This window comes from Monodon monoceros, unplaced genomic scaffold, assembly GCF_005190385.1.
Source record: "Monodon monoceros isolate NGI ecotype Baffin Bay Population unplaced genomic scaffold, NGI_Narwhal_1 Super_Scaffold_9, whole genome shotgun sequence".
In the NCBI taxonomy this organism is placed as follows: domain Eukaryota; kingdom Metazoa; phylum Chordata; class Mammalia; order Artiodactyla; family Monodontidae; genus Monodon; species Monodon monoceros.
This window is the reverse complement of record NW_021703786.1, coordinates 23,120,538-23,142,419: the sequence shown is the minus strand read 5'-3', so window position 1 is coordinate 23,142,419 and position 21,882 is coordinate 23,120,538. Positions and strand designations below refer to the sequence as shown.

The 21,882-nt window shown below is 45.4% G+C and overlaps 1 protein-coding gene across 1 annotated transcript in view; it reads left to right on the top strand.

The window, feature by feature from the left end:
- Positions 1 to 294: 294 nt before the first annotated feature.
- ERN1 (endoplasmic reticulum to nucleus signaling 1) overlaps positions 295 to 21,882 on the top strand; it is an 83,236-nt gene continuing 61,648 nt past the window's right edge. Inside the window, exon 1 of the mRNA XM_029212325.1 lies at positions 295 to 493. Within this exon, the coding sequence (XP_029068158.1) occupies positions 440 to 493 (54 nt within the window). The 5' untranslated portion in view covers positions 295 to 439. The remainder of the gene's footprint in view (positions 494 to 21,882) is intronic.

The following is a 21,882-nucleotide window of genomic DNA, read 5'->3' as shown; positions in this document are numbered from 1 at the left end:
AAGCTCTTTGCCTCGATCACTCAGCGTCCCTAGATGCCCGACGCAGAAGCCTGGTACTCTTCTCCTGCCGCCGTGGCCGGGGCACTTAAGGCCAGCCGGAGGCCCAAGCTGCCTTTGGCACCGCCTATAACCCCGCCCCTCCAGCGCAGCCCCGCCCAGGCCAACCCCAGCCCGCCCCCAAGCCTGGGCCCCGCCCAATCCCAGACCCGCCCCTAGGCCGGCCCCGCCTCCTGCCCCGCCCCGACCGGAAGAAGCTCCGGCGCCCGGCACTTATAGGGCCGGGAATGGGGGTGCCACCACCGCCTAGATAGCTCTGCGTCTGCGGAGTCCCGGCCGACGCAGCACTGTTGTCGCGGCGCCCCCGCCCCGTCTTCTGCACGCCCGCACCGCCCCCCTGGAGCCGGCCGGACCGGTCAGGAGCCAGGGCCGAGTCCTCGCCATGCTTGCCCGACTGCAGCTGCTGCTGCTGGCGTTGCTGCTGCCCAGCCCCCGGGTGAGTGACCGGGAAGGTTGGGGTGGGGAACGGCGCGGGACGGGCCGGGGTCCGAGCCGGGAACGCGGCGGCGGCGGCCCCAGGCTCCGTGCGCCCGGGCGGAGACGGCGCCTGGCGGGGAGTGGCGGCCTCCTGACCGGCCGGAGTGGCGGCCACGGCCGGCCCCCACGAGGCGTCCGCCACCCAGGGGCCTCGCGGGCCAGCGCGGCTGTCACGAGCAGCGCCTACCCGGCCGTGTGCTCTCCGGCGCAACTTTGTGTCGTCCTAGCGGCACCTTGGGGTCTCCAGAAGGCCCCGGGCCCTTGGGAGGCCGCCCCACCTGCCGGACCCTTCCCGCCGGTGGGCGCCAGCTCGGCCTGGCGGTGGCCGTGGAGGAAGGGCAGAAAGGGCCCTGTAACCAAGGGGAAGGGAATGTCTTGCGTTTGTAATCTTAGCTTGAACTTTTCAAAATGCGAGAACTTTGGGAAACGAATGCCACTGGAAGTGGGTAAGCTTTCTTACCCTAGAGCTTGATTCCGCTTACCTGCCTTGCAGGTTTCTTGGCATTGGAGACAGCGGGCTTCCTTTCGGGCAGCAAGACACCGTTAAGCAGGTTAAGCGGTGGGAATGGTACTCTGGTTTTCAAGACCCCATATGGGATAGCAGTGAAGCCGCTTCGAAACTTTAAACGAAAGACTGTCTCCTCACGGGAGAACACCGTGGGGCTGTCCAAAAAGTCTTTTCATCTTTTTCTGGAGAGAAGAGCCTGGTTTACATTTATTTAACTTTCAGGCCTTCACTCAGGCTGTGGATTCGGGCACCGTGGCTGGGAGGACATTTTGTGGACAGACTTGGCTTTTTTTCCCCTTCTGGTTGGAAGAACCTAAATTAGTGAGTGGTTTTTTTTTTAAAAAAAGAAAAAAGAAAGAAAACGTGTTGTTCAGGATGTGGGTATGGTGCATTGGAGCAGGTTCTGTTTAATGACCTCCACTGTGTACTTTTTAATATGGTGTATCAGGTACCAGGTGTCCAGGTGGAGAATTGACATGTGTATACCTGAGTGCCACAGCATGAACTCTTTGGAGGTTATGCATTTTAGGTAAATAATAGTCCGTGCTCTTGGGGTAACAAGAATTTGGAAACAGCTGAAGTAATATGAGGCCACCTTTTTCAAATTCAGGGTTATTTATTTATTTATTTAAATTAATTTATTAATTTATTTTTGGCTGCTTTGGGTCTTTGCTCCTGCGCCCGGGCTCTCTCTAGTTGCAGCGAGCGGGGGCTACTCCTTGGCTTCTCATTGGGGTGGCTTCTCTTTATTGCAGAGCACGGGCTCTAGGCGCCTGGGCTTCAGTAGTTGTGGCACGTGGGCTCAGTAGTTTTGGCTCGTGGGCTCTAGAGTGCAAGCTCGGTAGTTGTGGCGCATGGGCTTAGTTACTCCGCGGCATGTGGGATTTTCCTGGACCAGGGCTCGAACCCGTGTCCCCTCCATTGGCAGGCGGATTCTTAACCACTGTGCCACCAGGGAAATCCCGGGGTTTTTTTAAAAGGAAAATTTGTACACACTTCACAATAAAACTCATGTCAGTTAAGTTTTCCTTCTGATTGAATTTTTAAAAAATCCACTTTCAAAACTGGGGTCAGGTTTTGAACTTGAACATTTCATCTTGGATTGGTTAACTGCTGCCTGGCATCTGTCCACAAATAAGAGTGTAAAGAGAGTGACCAAAATGTATGAAATGGAAATCAGTCATTTCATATCATCAGAGCCTTGTGCATATTGTTTTCTTTGCCACATCTCTTCGTGTGCTATTCTGTCACTGGAGTCTAGTGTTTTAGTTATTGAACAACTTTGGCTAAAGAACCAAAAATAACTATTTAGCCTTAGTTGGGACTATAGTTTCGGTTCATGTAAATATTTCCAAATAGTATTTAGAAATCCAAACTTTTCAGAGTTCATGGTAAAAGAGTCCAACCCTTATCAAAAGGTTATGTTTTAGTGTAACTGCTTTTAAGGGCAAAGGTCAGAATTTCATTCCCAGAATTACCTACCAGTAGAAACTTCGATCCCCAAACATAGTGGGAAGTATTATTTTAAAATTCTAAATGAAATGCATTGCCGAGTTTGCAGTTAAACTAGGCAGCAGTGATGTTGTGCAGAATGTACTGGCTGTAAAATCAGACAAACCTGAGTTCTTTCTGGTCCCTTGGTAGCTGTGTCCTCAGAGTCTTAGAGACTCTGTTTCCTGATCTGTGAAATGGGGACAGCTAACACACTAACAGGTGTGAAGGGATCTGGCTCATCATAGGTAATGTAAAATCCTCCTTGCCACCCCCCAAAGGTGTTTTTTACTCTAAGTCATCATTTTTCAATGTTATACTATGCCTGAGCAAGGAATATTTTTTGATGCTGTTTCTTTTTGATTGATGAAGTAACTAGTGCAGAGGAGGCAGTATTGTGATTTTCCTTCAGTGTGTGTCTGAGCCAGACATTGACTCACCTGCAAGCTGAGACTCCAGGCTACCGGATCCAAAATGCAGTTATAACGGTGTTACTAAGCACTCAGGGCTGTGTCTTTTTTTAATCCAGAAGGTGCTTATTCAGTCAGTGAGTTTTTCGCCTCCTTCCTAGACCTGGATCTTGTGCCTGATGTTGGTTTGTGTTGCATCATTGCTGCCCTGTGGTCCTCATTGTACAGTGTTTGGGTGTCACTTCTCTCAAGTACCAAAGAGATCTGTGGCACGTGAGGCAGGGTACTTTCTTCAGCGAGAGGATATGCCATTTCTTTTATTCAGCCGATGTTTTGGCTTTAGAGGGGGATAAACAACTTCACAGAGAATTGCAGATCACGTGTGCACAAAAACACACGGAGACATGAGTCTTAACTAGAAATGGCCTTGCTTATCATTTATTCTGATAGTTATCACCTGCATGAATTGTCCTCATAGGAGGTATCGAGTATTAATACTGCTGCCACGAGGAGAGTGAGGAGGGTGGTTCATGAAGCTCATGTTCTCAGGACTGCTGATCCTGAAATTAGACTGTAGTTGTGCACGTGTGTTTGTTTTGTTTCATTAACTTGCCTGCCCAGGAGGCTCTCCGCAGTCATGTGGCTTCTAAGAGCACAAGAGAAAATGTGTATGAGAGTGATTCTTGAGAACGTTCGACGGTAGACCATATTCCCGAATATAAAGCCAGTGAGCTATGTAAAGATTTCTTCACGTCTGAACAGAGCAGTGCCATCTGCATGGGCCTGGGGGTTATAGTTATTTGCATGCCTCCAATGGCGTCTCCAGTCTTCAGGTTGAAGAATCATTGGATAACTATTTCATTTTCATTGGAAACCTCTTTGGTTTGGGGAATCCACAGTAATCCTTAGGCTTAATATTGTGTATGTTTTATAATGATCAGATGTTCTCCCTAAAGAGATGATATAGGGGAGAAAAGCCTAATGTATCATTTTGATGGATTCTGTTTTCATTATGCACGCATAACTCGGGGCCTGTAACCTAGCAATATGATTAGAGTATGAGGCTGGCTTAAAAAATAGGGACAGTGAATCATAGTCTGTGAATAATAAACATGCTGGTTGGCTATATTTCCCAGGGGCTGGGGATTTTTTTTTTCCTATCTTTATCTTTACCTATTTCCCATGTTTGGTTTCAGACTTTGCTGCCTCAGAGCAACACATGCTCAGAGATATTTAAATGAGTGAGTGCACCAGACCACATACGGACTGGGAAAAGTAGAACTTAAAATGCGCCCCCCCCCCCCACTAGATACCATACAAAAACAAACAAAAAATCCCAAGGTCCTTGCTTACATGACTTTTAAAAATTTTAAGTTCCTTTTACACAGTCTCTGCATCACTTCTGATTATCTTATGATCTTCATGTACAAAGACACAGCAAGTCGAACAGTGTAAAAATGTGTTCTGTATATATTTTATTTATTTAATTATTTATTTTAAAAAATTTTTTGTCTGTGTTGGGTCTTCGTTGCTGTGTGCGGGCTTTCTCTAGTTGCGGGGAGCGGGGGCTACTCTTTGTTGCTGCACGCAGGCTTCTCACTGCGGTGGCTTCTCTTGTTGTGGAGCCCGGGCTCTAGGCGCGGTGGGCTTCAGTAGTTGTGGCACACGGGCTTCAGTAGTTGTTGCACGTGGGCTCAGTAGCTGTGGCTCGCGGGCTCAGTAGCTGTGGCTCACGGGCTCTAGAGCACAGGCTCAGTAGTTGTGGCGCACGGGGGCTTAGTTGCTGCGCGGCACATGGGATCTTCCCGGGCTAGGGCTCGAACCCATGTCCCCTGCATTGGCAGGCAGATTCTTAACCACTGCGCCACTAGGGAAGTCCCTGTGTTCTGTATTTTTGTTCAGTTTTTTTTTTTTCCACAGAATGTCTCCTGTGACCTGTTAGGAAATGTTCTGAGTGCACCATTGCATTTGTCACTTTCAGTAGCACCTTAGTAAACCATCATCCACTCAGAAAGCATTTGAGCCTTCTGTGCCCAGCCCCAGGTTAGGGACTGGGGTCCTAGCTGAGCAGGGTTGATGTGGTAATAAGCCATGCTTTGCCTGGTGATCACCCTACTGGGGTCATATGGGTTCTTTCCAATTTTTCCACTATTCTAAGAAAGGTGATTTCCTTTTCTTCAAATCTTTTGTGTGTTTGGTGCTTTCTGTATGATAACATGGGAAGATTTGAAAATAAATCTCTCAGAGTATTATCATATTTGTCGTAATAAAGAAAAAAGAAAGCATAGATAGTCTAAATTTTTTTAAAACGCACAACATATCTATAATTCTATTACCCAAACATTACCTCTATTAACATTTTAACAGCTTTATTGAGCTATAATTCACATAGCATACAATTCACCCATTTAAAATATACAGTTCAATGACTTTTAGTATATTCACAGAATTGTGCAACCACCACCACTATCAATTTTATGATATTTTCGTCATCCCCAAAAGAAGCTCCATACCCATTAGCTGTCACTCCCCATTTCCCACAAACCTCCCAGCCCCTGGTAACCACTGATCTACATTTGTCTCTGTAGATTTGCCTGTTCTGGACATTACATATAAATGGAATCGTGCTACATGTGGTCTTCCGTGTCTGGCTTCTTTCACTTAGCGTAATGTTTTCAAGGTTCATCCATGTTGTAGCCTGTATCGGTGCTTTGTTCCTTTTTATTGATGAATAAATATTCCATTATGTGGATATACCACATTTTGTTCATCCGTTCTTCATTTGATGGACATTAGAGTTTCCCCTTTTTGGCTGTTATGAATAATGCTGCTGTGAACATTTGGGTACAGATTTTTGAATGGCCATGGATTTTCATTTTTCTTGGGTATATACCCAAGAGTGGGATTTCTGGGTCATGCAGTAACCCTCTGTCTAACCTTTTGAGGAACTAGCAAACTGTTTTCCAAAGCAGCTGCACTATTTTACATTCCCACCTGCAGTGTAGGAGGGTTCCAATTTCTCTGCATCCTCCCCAACACTTGATATATATATTTTTAAAGTCAAGTTAGTTTTATTGTCTTGTAACAGTCTAACATATAAATCTTAGCTCTGACATAAAGATGCCCAACACTTGATATTATCTGTCTTTTTTATTATAGTTATCCTAGTGGTGGTGAAGTTTTAACTCCTTAGTTTTGGTTTGCATTTCTCTGATGACTAGTCTACTCGTATCTTTTTTTTTTTTTTTTTTTATTCTTGGCTGCGTTGGGTCTTCGTTGCTGCGCGCGGGCTTTCTCTAGTTGTGGCGAGGGGGGGCTACTCTTCATTGCGGCGAGCGGGCTTCTTATTGCGGTGGCTTCTCTTGTTGCAGAACGCGGGCGCTAGAGCACAGGCTCAGTAGTTGTGGCACAAGGGCTTAGTTGCTCTGCGGCATGTGGGATCTTCCCCGACCAGGGCTCAAACCCGTGTCCCCTGCATTGGCAGGCGGATTCCTAACCGCTGAGCCACCAGGGAAGCCCTCATATCTTGATATATGTCCTTCTAGACAATTTTTATGTGCACATATTTGCAGAGATAATGTTTTTCTTCCCCAAACTGGAATATAACATGGATCTTTCTGTGTCAGTAAATTTAATTCTACAACATTATTCTCACTGGCTGTGTGATACTTCCGTGAAAGAGTATACTGTAATTTGACCATTCAACCATTTAAATATTGAGGCTGTTTTTAATTTTCATTACTATAAACAACTGTGATAAACCTTACTGCTAAACTCTTGAGCCCATCTTAACTGCTTAATTATTTCCTTGGGATAAATTCCTAGAACTGGAATTTGCTTGTCATATGTACTCTTTTACAGTCCCCTCCTCCAGCCCCCAAGCAATATTAGATGTTTTAAAAAGCACAGAACTAACCTTAAATTGGTTTCATGATAGCCACTTTAAAGTAAGCTGTTTTCTTTTAGCAGGGTGGATTTTAAGTCTGAAAATGGAATGTTTAGGTTTTATTTTGCTTATATTTTGAAGACCTGAATAACCACAGCAGTTTCTTTATGACACCCTATGTACCTAAAAGCTATTGAGAAAATGTTTTATTCTGATTTGTTAATAGCTTGTTTGCATGCAGGGTCCTTTGGTCTGCAGTGGTTTCAGATCAGCTTTCTAGCAGATGTGGCTCCCATGAGCACTCCGAAATACCTTGGGATAATTCTGTGTTTGGTTTTAAGGGTAGCCCACCCCCTGCAGAAAAGATTATTATTATTATTTTGGCCGTGCCACGCAGGTTGCAGGATCTTAGTTCCCTGACCAGGGGCTGAACCTGGACCACGGCAGTGAAAGCACTGAGTCCTGACCACTGGATTGCCAGGGAATTCCCAAGATTCTTTTGATAGTTGGTTATGAGGCCATTTAAAATTTTGACTCAAGACTGTTCATAAATCAAAAGTTGATGCATTGTTCGTCTCTTTTGGAAGCCATAGTTCTTAAAACATATAGCTTGTCCATACAGCTGTTTTTCCTAGCAAAATGAGCATACCACTTGACAATAAAGTAAAATATTTGTTGGCGTCTTGTTTTGTTTTTCCCACAAACGTACCTGGACTTACTCATCCAAAAGAATGTTGTCTCTTTCAAAATAATAACCCCTTCAGGGTCAATGTTCATGTCAGACAAATTAGTCTTTTTTTTTTTTTAACTTTTTTTTAAACTTCATTTAATAATTCAACTTTAAAATGAAAAAAAGAGCCCTAAAAAGGCAAATATTTACTATTAAGCCTATTATCCTTACACAATTCCTTCTGGCCTCTGCTTGAATATAACTTTGACGTGGTCCACACTGAAGTTTTGATCAATACTGTTATTACCCAGCTTGATTGCACAATTTATCGAGGACACTTGGATTCTTGGTTGTTTCTAAAAACCAGTGAGAGACTTTCTACCACTTAGAGGATTCAAAAGTATGTTCTTTGAAGGTAATTTCCAAAACATTCCAGATGTATTGTGAGCAGTGGGAACATGTATGGATAAATGTTTAGCTTCCCATCAGAGTACGTTAGACTTTTAGAAGGGATCTTGCTGGTTTAGACCAATAAGTCTTAATATTTTCCCCACCCCACCCCCACATAAGGAATGGGATGCGTGACCACAGTGCGAGCAGGTTAGAACCTTCAAAGGTGGTATTTTGGGGCACGTACCACCCTCACTCAGGCATCACCCTGCCCTCCCAAGTTGAACAGTCACTGCTCTGCTGTGTTCCCAGAGCACACAGATGAGGAAGCTGAGGCCAGACAGGGCCGGTGACCTGTCCATGGTCATGTACCAGTGGCAGAACTGAGCCCTGAATCTGATCCTTCCGCTTCCCTTTGAAGAGCAGCCCCTGCAGTGCTTATGTCCTGGTACATCTGTTAGAACGAATAAGTCCAGATACCCCAGTCACACCTGAGGCGGTGGCCAAGCCATGTTACAGGGAGAGATGGGATCTAGAGGAGGACCAGAAGAGAAGAAAGTAGGCTTTCCTGTAAGCTTGGGGAAATGCTCAGACGAGCATTGTTCCTTCCAGGAGAGTCGCAGCCTCTTACCCTTTGTTCCAGTCAGAGAAAGATGCAGATTTGGGATGGAAATACTGCTTTACCCTGAGCATCTCCATCAGGGATATCAACTGAATCCGGCAGTCACGGGGAGAATGCAGGTTAAGAGGCCCTTACACCAAGTTCTCAGTTTAAGCTCTTTTCTTTGCTTGAGGTCTAATAATATCCAAGCAGGTGCATGTTTTTCAGTAAGATCTTGCCCCGAAATGTTTCTGGAATAGTAAAACCGAAAGTTCATGTCTTCGAAGCCTTTAACCAAAGTTTCTTTTCTATACTGCAGTCAACAGCCTTCGGCAAGGGATCCTGAAAAGGTAGAACTCTTTAATGATCAGGCTGGGTCTGGGGTGTTCGCCTTTGCAGAGGCCCCACCTCCCACCAAGTGCTGGCACCAGGAAGTGGGTATATGATGACAGGAGAGAGAGTAGCCTTGGCCCTTGGGCCACAATAGAGGGACCTCAGTTAGCTCAGGTGGGTCTCAGGAGAGGGTAGTGAGGGAGAGAGAAGGAGGCCAGGAAAGTGCCCTGCATGGGGATGGTGCACTTTTCTTGCTGGTTTGTCCTAGAGGGCAGGGACTGTGTTTTGCTTACCTTTGCATCCTCTCTGGCATTTAGCACGGTGAGTCAGTCGTACCCCCTGTAGTGGGCACTCAGCAAGTATTGATTGAATTTCTCTTTGAGGCTCTTGAAGACCAATAAGACAAGGAGCTCTTTTACCATCAGGCGACATGGGCTGTGGATTTGCGGGGGGATAAGGAAAATGTTGCTTTAGCTGCAATCTGTATTCTTTAGTGAGATCTTATCAACAGCGTTTCTTTCTACACAATGAGAGGGTTTCCAAGATACTTGCTTGGGTGGACATGACCCCCGGTGTGTGGTGCTCTCTTGATAGGCTCCTCATATCAGTCATGAGATTACTTTTCCCACCGCCAAACCCCAGGAGATAAATGGTCTGTGATTATTCCAAGTCAGCTTCATTTTTTACTCAGCATGATGTTTCACTATTAAAAAATGAACCTTGATCCAGGGTTGTCCTCTTCTGTATTAAACATGATTTCCCTAGTTAGTAGACTAGTTTATAATTATCATTCAAAACCACCCCTTCCCTCAGTGGATTATTTTCCCTCTCTATTTCAGATGAGGGAATCATTGTTTGTCCAGGCTGCGGCAATGTTTGTCATGGAAACCGGATTTTTTTCGTACATTATCTGAACAAATAGTGCCGTCAGATCCCTCGAACCTGACATTGTCATTGATCTCCGGTTGGGTCAGAGGACTTTGTTGACCAAACTAAGTCAGATCTCCTTCCTCTTAAAGCAAATGACCCGTGATTCCTGAGGGGCCTCCAGGAGAGAGAGAAACACCTGTCTGGGAGGCCACAGCTGCAACCGGGAATGTGTTACTTGAGGCGGTGCTTCTCCACCCCGGCTGACTGAGTCACCTGGGGACCTTTTAAAATACCCTATGCCAAGGTCCCACCTCAGCTGAATGAAATCAGAATCTCTAGGAGTGGAGGTCGGCATCCTTTCTTTAAAAGAGAAAAAAATTTTTTTAAACGCCAGGTGTTTCTAACATGCAGCCAGGTTGAGGCCATCAAGTAAGTCCTATTCCTTTGTCCTGGACACAGCCATTGTGTCCACCTGTGCCCTGTGATGTCACAGAGCCCTGGACGAAACCAGAGCCAGCCTTTGGCTTTTTTTCTGGAGAAGTTAGGACGGATACATTCTTCTAGTTAGTGGCAGAACTAGAAATAGAGAACCTAGCATTATGTGTCTTCTAGTATACTATGTTGCCCAACTTTTAAAGAACAAGTAATTCCAGACAGATGGATATGTATGTGTTTTTGAGTACTAACTACTGAATTTGCTTTTTAAAAAAATCAGCCTTAACTGATAACTGACCTTAAATTCAAATACACTTAGTTACTGAATTATAAGATGTTTGGAATTATTTAAAGTTCCACTTATGCTTATTTATTATTTTTGCCTTCTCCATGCATTAGGAGGCCTAAGGAATCCAAACAATACTTTTTCCAGTTTCCTTCACATACCCTGGTGGGTCAAATCATCCTTCAAGTTTGCAAGGAGCCTTCTCTAGCCAGAGTGAAGTAGCTAAGGGGAGTGGGTATGGGAGAAATTTGTGGAAGGAGTAAGTTGGACAGTTAAAGTACAAGAACGAAGCATATAAACAAAAAGGGGATTTCTTATCAGGATGAGAATATGTACGTTGGAAGCAGGTCACCGGAGGGTCCAGCTTGTGATGCTCTCCTTCCCCTTTCTGTGTGAGACCTGGGTATCTGGACGGTCACCGGCCTCACAGCCTGAAGGGTTTTTACTGCAGGTGCACCGTTGGAAGGCCGCACCGCAGAAGGCCCTGCAGGAGACGGCCGGTCCCCGTCTCAGCCGCTGCACCTCGGTTATGACTCAAAAGAATCCTAAGAGCTGGTTTACAAAAAAGAGGAAACTCACTTCTAAAACTTATGTGGACTGGGCTGGACCAGATCTAAACTCTGCTGGAACCATGTTGACAAAGGTCCGTAGAATTGGAAGGTCACCCTTTGAAGTCAGCCTCTTTCTTTGGCCGCCCCATACGGCTTGTGGGATCTTGGTTCCCCGACCAGGGATCAAACCCGCGTCCCCTGTATTGCAAGGCAGATTCTTAACCACTGGACTACCAGGGAAGTACTTATATACATATATATATATATATATATATATATATATATATATATATATAAAAAATTTTTACAAACAAAATTAAATAGTATTTTTTCTATTGTGGAAGTATTTATAAGATCTCCAGATAAATTCAAATACTGCAAGAAAGGCATAAAGCCAGGTTTAGGGAATCTGACCTCGAAGGCACCACCTCCCTCTGAACAATCCAGTGACCTCATCCAGTCATTCTGTTAGAGTTCATTTTCCACTTGCTGTGGTCTGGTTTTGCGAAGAAGAAAACGGTTTTCTTTACACAGAGAGATTAAGAACAAGTTTATCTGTAGTTTTGGTACTCGAACGGGGGACCAAACCACAGCTGCTTCTAAAACCAACCCTATGTCATGCTTATCTGATGGTTCAGTATTTGGAAGTCTCTGGGGCTTCTGGTGAGGGGGGTGGGGTGGGGGGAGTTCAATCACTTACCCGATTTGTGGTTTGGAGAAGAACAGAGATCTCCCTTTTGGTTTAGGAGGTGGTTGGCTTTAGAGTCTATGGCAAGTACATGTACTTGAGAGTCACCCACGTCCTCCTGAATAACATTAGTCGATTTCTATGGTGTTTCTTTTCCCCCACCCTGAACCTTAAAGTGAATCAGATTATGACTAATTTCCAGTGTTGCAATAGTTAAAGATAAGTTGGGACACTGGGATGTTGAAAGACCAGGATCAGGCATGACTGTGTTCAAAGGCATCAAGACTTCTAAACTCTCATTCTCATGTGGGTTTTGAGCATGTTTTGATTGGTTGGGGGCCGGAAGAATCTACAGTAAAGCGTGAGGAGAGGTGAGGGCCTGCTAAGCCATGGATCGTCATGCCTCTGAGCTACAGGGCACATCCAACCCAGTCTTCTTTTTTTTTTTTTTTAATAAATTTATTTATTTATTTATTTTTGGCTGCATTGGGTCTTCATTGCTACGCGCCAGCGTTCTCTAGTTGCGGCGAGCGTGGGCTACTCTTCGTTGCGGTGCACGGGCTTCTCATCGCGGTGGCTTCTCTTGTTGTAGAGCACGGGCTTCTAGGCGCACGGGCTTCAGTAGTTGTGGCACGTGGGCTCAGTAGTTGTGGCTCACGGGCTCTAGAGTGCAGGCTCAGTAGTTGTGGCGCACGGGCTTAGTTGCTCCGCGGCATGTGGGATCTTCCTGGACCAGGGCTCGAACCCGTGTCCCCTGCATTGGCAGGCGGATTCTTAACCACTGCGCCACCAGGGAAGTCCCTAACCCAGTCTTCTTACTTTATAGAATCAGAAGCTGATGCCCAGAGAAGTTTAATGACTTGCTCAGAGCCCAAACCAGGACACATATTCCTGTGGCCTGTCTCATTGTCTTTCAGCTTCCCTGGTCCAAAAAACATCTGTTGAGCATGTGCCAGGCTCGTGGGGATACCTTGGGGTTTTTTTACTTGGAGTTTAAGTTTTTTTGTTTTTTTTTGGCTGTGCCACGCAGCATGTGGGATTTTTAGTTCACCAACCAGGGAACAAACCCGCGCCCTCAACGGTGAAAGCGCAGAGTCCTAACCACTGGACCTCCAGAGAATTCCCTTAACTTGGAGTTTAAAGGATGATTAGCAGGTTTTGGGGTTGCATGAACATAGGATAGGCCAAGGAGTGAGCAGAAGGCCTGAGCAGGGAAGCGTGGGCTCAGAATCTTAAGGAACTGCTCTGGGCACGGCCCGGGCTTGCTGCCAGGTCAGCTTCTGGAAGGCACAGTCATGGAACCTGCCGTCTTTCCCCTGGTATTACGCTGTTTCTCTGCTAGATGGTAAACTCCTTGAAGGCAGGAGTCTTATAGGCCTTGAGGCTCCAGCACCTCATGCAAAACGGGACCCTTCTTTCTGTGTATCTGTAGGAGAAAAGAGTCCAGTGTGGGGTGGGGTTGAAATAGGTGAACCAGCAAGTTAGTTGGATGTAGAAGAGTCAGTCAACAGGAAGAAGTGTGAACCAGGGAGTGCCTGGAAGAGACTGATAAATACTGCATGTCCTTGCCAACCTGCCTGAGGAACGTGAGCCTGTGATCCGGGACTAAACATTGATCCCTGAGGTTAGTGCCCACTGGATTTCTGCCGCCTGTAGCAAAACTAGCCCTGGAAGTGACTGCAGGTACTGCAGAGAGGGAGCCCCCCGGAGAGGAAAAAGAGAGGAGGGGGCCTGCTTCACTCCTTCCGAGGGGACTTTGTGATCCCGTGCGTGGTGTCTGGACAGAGAAGTCGCTCAGAGGAGGGGGTCTCGAAAGCAAGAGACCTTGCGTTGGAGGTTGTTCTGTAGGCCACATTTCACCACAAAACCAGCATTGTTGGGCCTCCCTGGTGGCACAGTGGTTGAGACGCAGGGGACACGGGTTCGTGCCCCGGTCCAGGAAGATCCCACATGCCGTGGAGCGGTTAGGCCCGTGAGCCATGGCCACTGAGCCTGTGCGTCCGGAGCCTGTGCTCCACAACGGGAGAGGCCACAACAGTGAGAGGCCCGTGTACCGCAAAAAAAAACCACCCAGCATTGTTAAACTCCCCCACAAAGTTTCAGCGTGTTATGCTCCTGTTCAGCTGTAAACCGGCTAAGCAACACTAGTCTGACGTTAGTATCAATGAAAACACCAGAAAAGACTCACCTGGGGTGTGAACACAGACTGGTATATCTAACGCTTCAGCTTTGAGGAGCGTTTTTCCCTCTGGATCTGCTTTTACACCTGTATGAACAGCATGCCCTCCTGCTCTTTCTGTGAGCTGCATAGGAAACAAATAAAACATGGATTTTGTGGCCCACTCCATACAAGTACACACTCGGCCTTCTTTTTTTTTTTTTTGCCACATGGTGCGGCTTTCAGTATCTTAGTTCCCTGACCGGGGAGCGAACCTGTGTCCCCTGTAGTGGAAGCATGAAGTCCTAACCACTGGACCGCCAGGGAATTCCACACACACTCGGCCTTCTGTCTGCTTCCCCAGCCCCTCCTTGTCCCATTCCCCGCTCTGCTTTCTCTCTCCAGCAGCACTGGTCTGATAGGTCCTCGAACACAGCAAATTATTTTCAGTCTCAGGGCTTTCACATAGGCTGTTTCCTCTGCCCAGGAAATTCTTCCCTTCCTTCTCCCGTTCCTGTAGATCTTAACTCAGATGTCACTCCTTCAGAAAAACCGTTGACACTGTGATCCACACCCCCTCACATGAGACCAGATTGGCTTCTCCTTTTATTCTCTTATGGTCTCTTTCATAGCACTTACTGCAATTTGCTATTCTGTTTGTGTGACATTTTTACTGCTGTGATCCCTTATTAGAGTATAAGCTCCATGAGGGCAAGAATCAGATCACTGTTGTGATTAGATCCTAGGGTCTTACACAGCTCTTGATTAATCAGCATCACAAGAACTGACACTTATGTGATGCTCACTGTACACTAAGAGCTTTACATATATTAACTCATTACGCATATTAACTCAACACTCCTTTGAAGTCGGTATTATTGTTGTCCCCCATTTTACAGGTGAGAAAACCAAGGCACAGGGAGGTAAGTGACTGCCCTTCTAGCAGCCACATTATATTGCCCAGGCACTAAAAATGAAGCTTATCAAATATATGTTGAATTGTTCAGCATCTTCAGAAAATGAGGGCTACTACGTAAGTGAGTTTCCAGGTAATTCAAATACAGTCCTAGAACTTCTAACGTAGTACCATTTGGTGAAAACCCTTTCAGCAGTTACACTCTTCTTCCTTCTTAAGCACCACAAGCCAAACCTATTTTAACCTTGTCTTAATTATTCTAGATTGTCAGCACCAGCTCTTACACTATCCCTGTCTGCCCACCAGAGTAAGAGATGGGGAACAATTGAGGTCTGGGGCAGAGTGGATAATCAGGTTTTGAGTTTTGTTTACTTTCTGATGGTATCTTTGGCCAGCACCAATTTTTTTAATGAAATGATCTTCCCTAATATTTACATAACTCTTGTCTTTGACATTCTTAATATTTATTTTTCTTTCCAAGCATTCAAAGGGATATTGCTGTTCCTTAGTTTTCAAAAAAAAAAAAAAAAAGATTTGGAAGCTTAGCCACCTTGCCCCACAGTTCAGATACCCACGGAAGCCAGTCTTCTGACCTGGAGAAGTTGGCATTGAGATTGGGTGACCTCCAGATGAGGCAGAAGACTGACAGGGACGGCGACTTTACGAAGAGAGGTCCCTGGGCGAATGGAGCCTGTTGGCGGTAGGGCATGTCCTGTTGAAGCCTGTCCCCTCCCCTCTCCTGGCCCTGGACAGCCTTTTTTCCTTTCTCCAGAGGGAGTTCTGTCCTCCTTGGTGTCTGGAAGGGATTCTTCCTTGAACCCAAAGGCGTGGTATCTCCTTGCTGGTAATTCTTTCCTGCTCCTGTTTCCCTCCTACCCTTGGTGAGCTGGAGGAAGCAGCATCCTTCCATCTCAGCCAGTTTCTCAGTCCTCAGTTTTCACACCACAACTCCATAGGTTTGGTTGTGCCAACAGTCTTCCAAGCAGTTTCTGACGCTTTCCTGTCTCTGTCCAAGTGTGTGAAAGTTGCATTGAGATATTTACATTTGCCTCTCAGAGGAGCTTGGAAAATAGAAACCTATGCTGAGGGACTTCCCTGGTGGTGCAGTGGTTAAGAATCCGCCTGCCAATGCGGGGGACACGGGTTCGAGCCCTGGTCCGGGAAGATCCCACATGCCGCAGAGCAACTAAGCACGTGCATCACAACTGCTGAAGCCTGCGTGGCTGGAGCCCGTGCTCCGCAACGAGAGAAGCCACCGCAATGAGAAGACTGCAGCAAAGAGTAGACCCTGCTCGCTGCAACTAGAGAAAGCCTGTGCGCAGCAGTGAAGACCCAATGCAGCCAAAAATAAATAAATTTATTTAAAAAAATAAGGAAACCTATGCTGAGATTATGGAAATCCTGTGGCATGAGATTTTATTTTTTATTATTTATTTATTCAAAATTTATTTTATTGAAGTATAGTTGATTTACGATGTTATGTTAGTTTCTACTGTACGGCAGAGTGATTCAGTTATATATATACTTTTTTCATATTCTTTTCCATTATGGTTTATCACAAGATATTGAATATAGTTCCCTGTGCTATACAGTAGGATCTTGTTGTTTGTAAGATTTTCTTTCCCATGAAAAAGTCAATATTCAGACCCATATTTCCTTCTTTTTTTTCGAGCATCTTATTCCTGCTAAGTGAAGCAGCCACAGCTCACTGCGTGAGGCTCATTGGTGTATGTATGTCATTAAAATGGTCCTTGCTGTTCAAAGGAGTTGTCCCATGCTAATCAGTAATGTGCGTTTCCTTGGCACTGGCATGAAAAGAATGACTCGCTTCATCAAAGGAGTGGGCAGTGGCCACTGTATCATCATTATCATCAAAGAGCACTTTTTTTAAGCCTCTAGAACTGGGCTGGATAAATGTATTGCAGGAATTTTTTTTTATGGTGGCTAAGTCTGTGACCTTTGACTCTCTGTGATGTTATCCCCGCCCACTTAGATCTACAGTGAGATCTCAGGAATTTTTATCCAGAGCATTTTTTTAAAGACCCCACCCTGTATAGTTCTCAGTGCCTTTTGGCATATTGGGTGTCTATGTAGAATCTACAAATTACCAATTTGGTGTCTCATCCAAAAGATCCTACCCCTATATCAGAGGAGAGTGTGATCTCCATCTGCCCCCGCAGGACAGCTCAGCAGGGTTGAGCTCCAGGCCTCAAGTAATTGAAGCTTATGTTTCTCAGAGAACCATGATTTAAAACAGTGAAATTATAGTGTGGTGTAGTGGGCAGAGGTCCAGAAGGGGAAGCGGAGACCGTGGCTCCAGTCCTGTGTCTAAAGTTAAGTGTCCGTGGTGCCTTGGGATAGTCACTTCACCTCTCTGGACCTTGACTTCCTCCTCTGTGAACTGAGAGGTTTGGGTAAGGTGATCTTCAGTTATTTTCATCTCTGAAGTTACGTATCCCCGAAGCTGTAAACAGCCCTTCCTGTTTGATCTGGGGCAGGTGGCATGGTGGACTGGTCCAGCAGGGCAGTGGGTAATCTTCAGATGTACTTCAGACAGTGGGGATTCTGGCTAGGGCGAGTCAGTCTGGCCAGGTAGCTCAACTTCAGCCATATTTCATAGTGTTTGACTCCCATTATAAAGCTCGGCAGCATCTGGCAAGCATAGGTGGCAATTATGTCACAAATACAGTTGTTTGTAGATAGTTTTTATTTAACTAGAGCATTTATCCACTTTCTACTCAACCCCTTCCATTCCCCATCCCCCCAAAAGAAATCTCTCACCAAGTGTAAAGAGCAAAATTGACAGTTTCACATTAGATGCTATTATCAGGACTGAAAATTTTGGTATCTAATTGAGTCTTTTTTTCTTCCCCTTGGGGTTTTTGTATGAAGACTTCCTGATAATAGGTTTAACTGCAGTTGAATATACATGCTCAAATGTATCAAATCTGGCTTTTTGTAAGGCAGGTAGTCCCTTTATGAATTTACCGTCTAAGTTAGACCTTTATTAGTTTAGTTTGTTTACGATGCTACTCCATTAAGGTAAGTGAGCCTAATAGGTTTCTCAGTTTTTACAAGGCCTGAATTGCTGCTGTTTCCCTGCAATGAAGACAACAAAATAATAGTGGCAAGACGTGCATTCTAAATCGCAACCTCAGGGCTTCCCTGGTGGTCCAGTGGTTAAGACTCCATGCCTCCACTGCAGGGGTCACAGGTTCAATCCCTGGTCAGGGAACTAAGATCCCACTTGCTGCATGGCATGGCCAAAAAAAAAAAAAAAAAAAATTCAACCACTAAATGATGGTGAAACCTTGGGGTTTAGTTTTTTAAAATTATTAATTAATTAATTAATTAATTTTATTTTTGGCTGTGTTGGATCTTCATTGCTGCACACAGGCTTTCTCTAGTTGTGGTGAGCAGGGGCTACCCCTCGTTGCTGTGCACGGGCTTCTTATTGCGGTGGCTTCTCTTGTTGTGGAGCACAGGCTCTAGACCCATGGGCTTCAGTAGTTGTGACATACAGGTTCAGTAGTTGTGCCTCATGGGTTCTAGAGCGCAGGCTCAGTAGTTGTGACTCACGGGCTTAGCTGCTCCGCAGCATGTGGGATCTTCCCGGACCAGGGCTCGAACCCGTGTCCCATGCATTGGCAGGCGGATTCTTAACCACTGTGCCACTAGGGAAGTCCCTGGGTTTTAGTTTTAATATTATAAAATGCTTGAGGGGGCTTCCCTGGTGGCGCAGTGGTTGAGAGTCTGCCTGCCAATGCAGGGGACACGGGTTCGAGCCCTGGTCCGGGAAGATCCCACATGCCACGGAGCAACTAGGCCCGTGAGCCACGATTACTGAGCCTGCGCGTCTGGAGCCTGTGCTCCGCGACAAGAGAGGCCGCGATAGTGAGAGGCCCGCACACCGCAATGAAGAGTGGCCCCCACTTGCCGCAAATGGAGAAAGCCCTCGTGCAGAAACGAAGACCCAACACAGCCATAAATAAATAAATAAATAATTTTAAAAATTAAAAAAATAATAGTAAATAAAATAAAATGCTTGAGGACCTTAGGGATTTGATGCCACCCTAAGAACGAGGGCTTGGTTCCTTGTGGTGAAAGGTCTCCTGTAGCGCCTTTCATGCCCAAGTGTATTTCCTCCTCCCTTGGTGTCGATATAAGTTGATGGCAGAGAGACCGTGAAGACAAATGGAACTGCCAGCTGCTTGAACTTAGACTCTTAGCCTGGGGCCCCAGAACCAGTTGGGGAAAGTATCTTCACCTGTTGTGAAATTAGCATACCTTTGCTCTCAGGAATAAAGTGGACTGTTTGAGGAACCTTTTATCAGACCCATTAAAGGAGTAGCCTGAACCACTGAAGAATTGTTAGCTGTCTTGGGTGGTGGTGGATTACACCACATGCAAGAATTGCCACAAATACTAGTTTAACTCTCTCAGTTGCTTAGTTTGGAAACCACACAGTGCTGTTCAGTTAGGCCCTGACCTTTACTGCATCCCAACCAGATACCTGACTCCCATCCAAAGCAAATGTCATGGTTACCTTTATTGACCTAGTATCAGGAAACACAGCAGCCGATGGGCTGATTAAAAGGAACTATATGGTTGATAGATTATTGCTGACCTACACACAGGTAAACAAAGTGTAACAGGATTTGGAATGATTTTGTAATAGATTGAAATCGTTAAGACGTAGACACAATTAAGTCTCTTAATATCACCAGTGTTTTAATTCTGTTCTTAATCTTTAGTCTACTGAATTGGGATAAACCCAATGAGGTTTCTGTGTCACTCTGTACAGATGACTATACAGAAATCTCCACGTTTGGAGCAGAGTGCTTTACTCTTGGATCAGGTGTGTAAATGAGACGGGGAGTGGGGAGCAGGGTTTGATTAGAATAAAAATCTTTGTCTAATCAGGCCTTTACCTAAGATACCTTCAAAGGAAGGCCTTTGGGAGCTGCTAGTTTAGCCTGCTGTCCTGGTCATTAAGAGGCGTATACTCATGTAGGCTGTATTTTTCAACAAGGGACCATTATGTAATGGGTGTGTGCTGGCATTTACTGGGTACGGATTTCAATCTGACGCTGCTTTGGTGAATTCTTGGTAGTTTTTTGGCCATCACTGAGCGCAGTCTTCTACCATGTGGCCACATGGCATTAGAATGCTTGGTAGTTTTGTGATGCAACCAGAATTGCAAATGGCCAGGTTTTGCTGGAGTTTATAGCCTGAAGTAGATGATATGGCTGCAAATAGAATTGTAGACACAGATGTCCGTTTTCTGAATGTCGTTTAGTGCCTACCGAGGGACTGTGTTACATAATACTATTTTGAGGAACTTCGTGCTGAATTGCACAGGTTTCCTTTTTTTTATTTTTGGAGAGAAGCCCTTTAGGACTGGCATCCGTTATGGCACGCCAGGAAGTGTCTTACCCATACCTCTCAAAATCAGCTCACCCATCCTGCGGCTTTCAGCCGATTATAGCCAGCAGAAGGATCCAGTCTATTTGCCATTAGCCCTCACCTCTGCTTTCGTATCCATCAGAAACCTCCCTCACCACGTGCACACACGCACACGTGCAGTCTTACTTTCTCTCCCCCTTTAAGGTCCTTTGCCATTGGTATGTCCCCCGGCAGTGAATGCCCTTCTCACCTCTGAGCATTATTGCTAAGGTTAATAATTATAAGCTCTGATTCCCTAGCACATTCTAATCCATTTGCAATTTATTACTCTACATTTCGTGACATGCAATTTTAATTGTTTTCAAGATTTTGCGTGTCCTAAGTAGCAAAACAAAATAGCTTGGAAATCTTTCTGATGTAATCCTTCCCTCACTTGCGTACCTGTTTTAAGTCTTACCTATGATACCATCATGTGTATTCATCAACGAACCAGAAGTCCCCTTACTTTCGCTTTACCTCTGTGGCCCGCTGTCCGGTGGCTTTGAGCTGTGGCAGGGAGCCCCGCACTGCACAAGGCAGACTGGTTGTTGGTGGCAGGTTGTAGGTTCCAGGGATTTAGGTGCACACTACGTTGTGTAAGGATATTCTATTGGAAACATGCTAATATCCATGCTAGACTTACACAAGTATGGTATTTATAGTTTGGAGGAATGGTTTTCTTAACCTTGAGTAAATAAAACTAAAGTGAGGCTTATGCAATATAACATTGCATAATCCAATGAACACTGAAGAAAGATTAGTTAAAAAAAATAAAACAAAATACCAACAACCCCAAAACCCCCAGCCTCTCAGCTAATCCTGGAAATCAGTGTGGTACTCCTAAAAGAAAAAATATATATGTTATTTTGTTATTAGCCAGATTATCGTATTCTAGTATTATTATAAATGTTTTGGTCTGTTGGAATGGAGGTAAGAAAGGGAGAAGTTTCCCGGGAAAGATTTTTATTCTAATCATTTTTACTGTTTTTACGTCTACTCTGCTAGTGCTGCCATATAAATTGAGCTTTTGGAGATGGACACTTGGGTTAGACCTGATCAGTTTGCACACCACCTGAGAAGTGCATGGCTCTCTTGTTCACAGTGTGGGTCTTCTCTGTGTGTGCACAACTTTTGTGTGGGGGTAGAACACACTAGTTTGGGAAATAGAAACGATACTGCGGTACTCATCAAGTGCAGATCACTTTGGAAAGCTGGATATGAGACATGTGTGTGCGTGGCCCACTTTTTCCCCCTGCCTCTGAGATGAAAGGTCTGTGCAAAGTTTATTAATCTTATTTCTGACCCTTGTTATTAGGTAGTCCGTTAACCTGTGGGCTGGTTCTTGAAATACCTATCTGAAATTTAAGAATTCCAATGTTTCTTTGGAAAATGCAGCCTTTTGGGAAACCTTGATGGGGAGCACGGGGCTGCCCTGTGTTCTGACTCTTAGAGCAGCATGCAGCCTGCTTCCTGCTGTTCTTCCTCAGGTGCCAGAGGGTGGGTGCAAGGGAGCAGCCAATTCAGTGATAGCCTGGCAGCTGGAACCGAGCCCCGGCCTTGCTGACTCTTCTCCTCCAGCTGCTGGTGGTGAGCCACCTCTGGCCTGACCCACCCCAAGTACTAGTTCAGAAATTGGTGGGTTTGTGTTAGAGGCTTGTTTCATTTGTTTTTGTGCTACCTAAACACATATCTGTCCCTTGTGTCCATAGT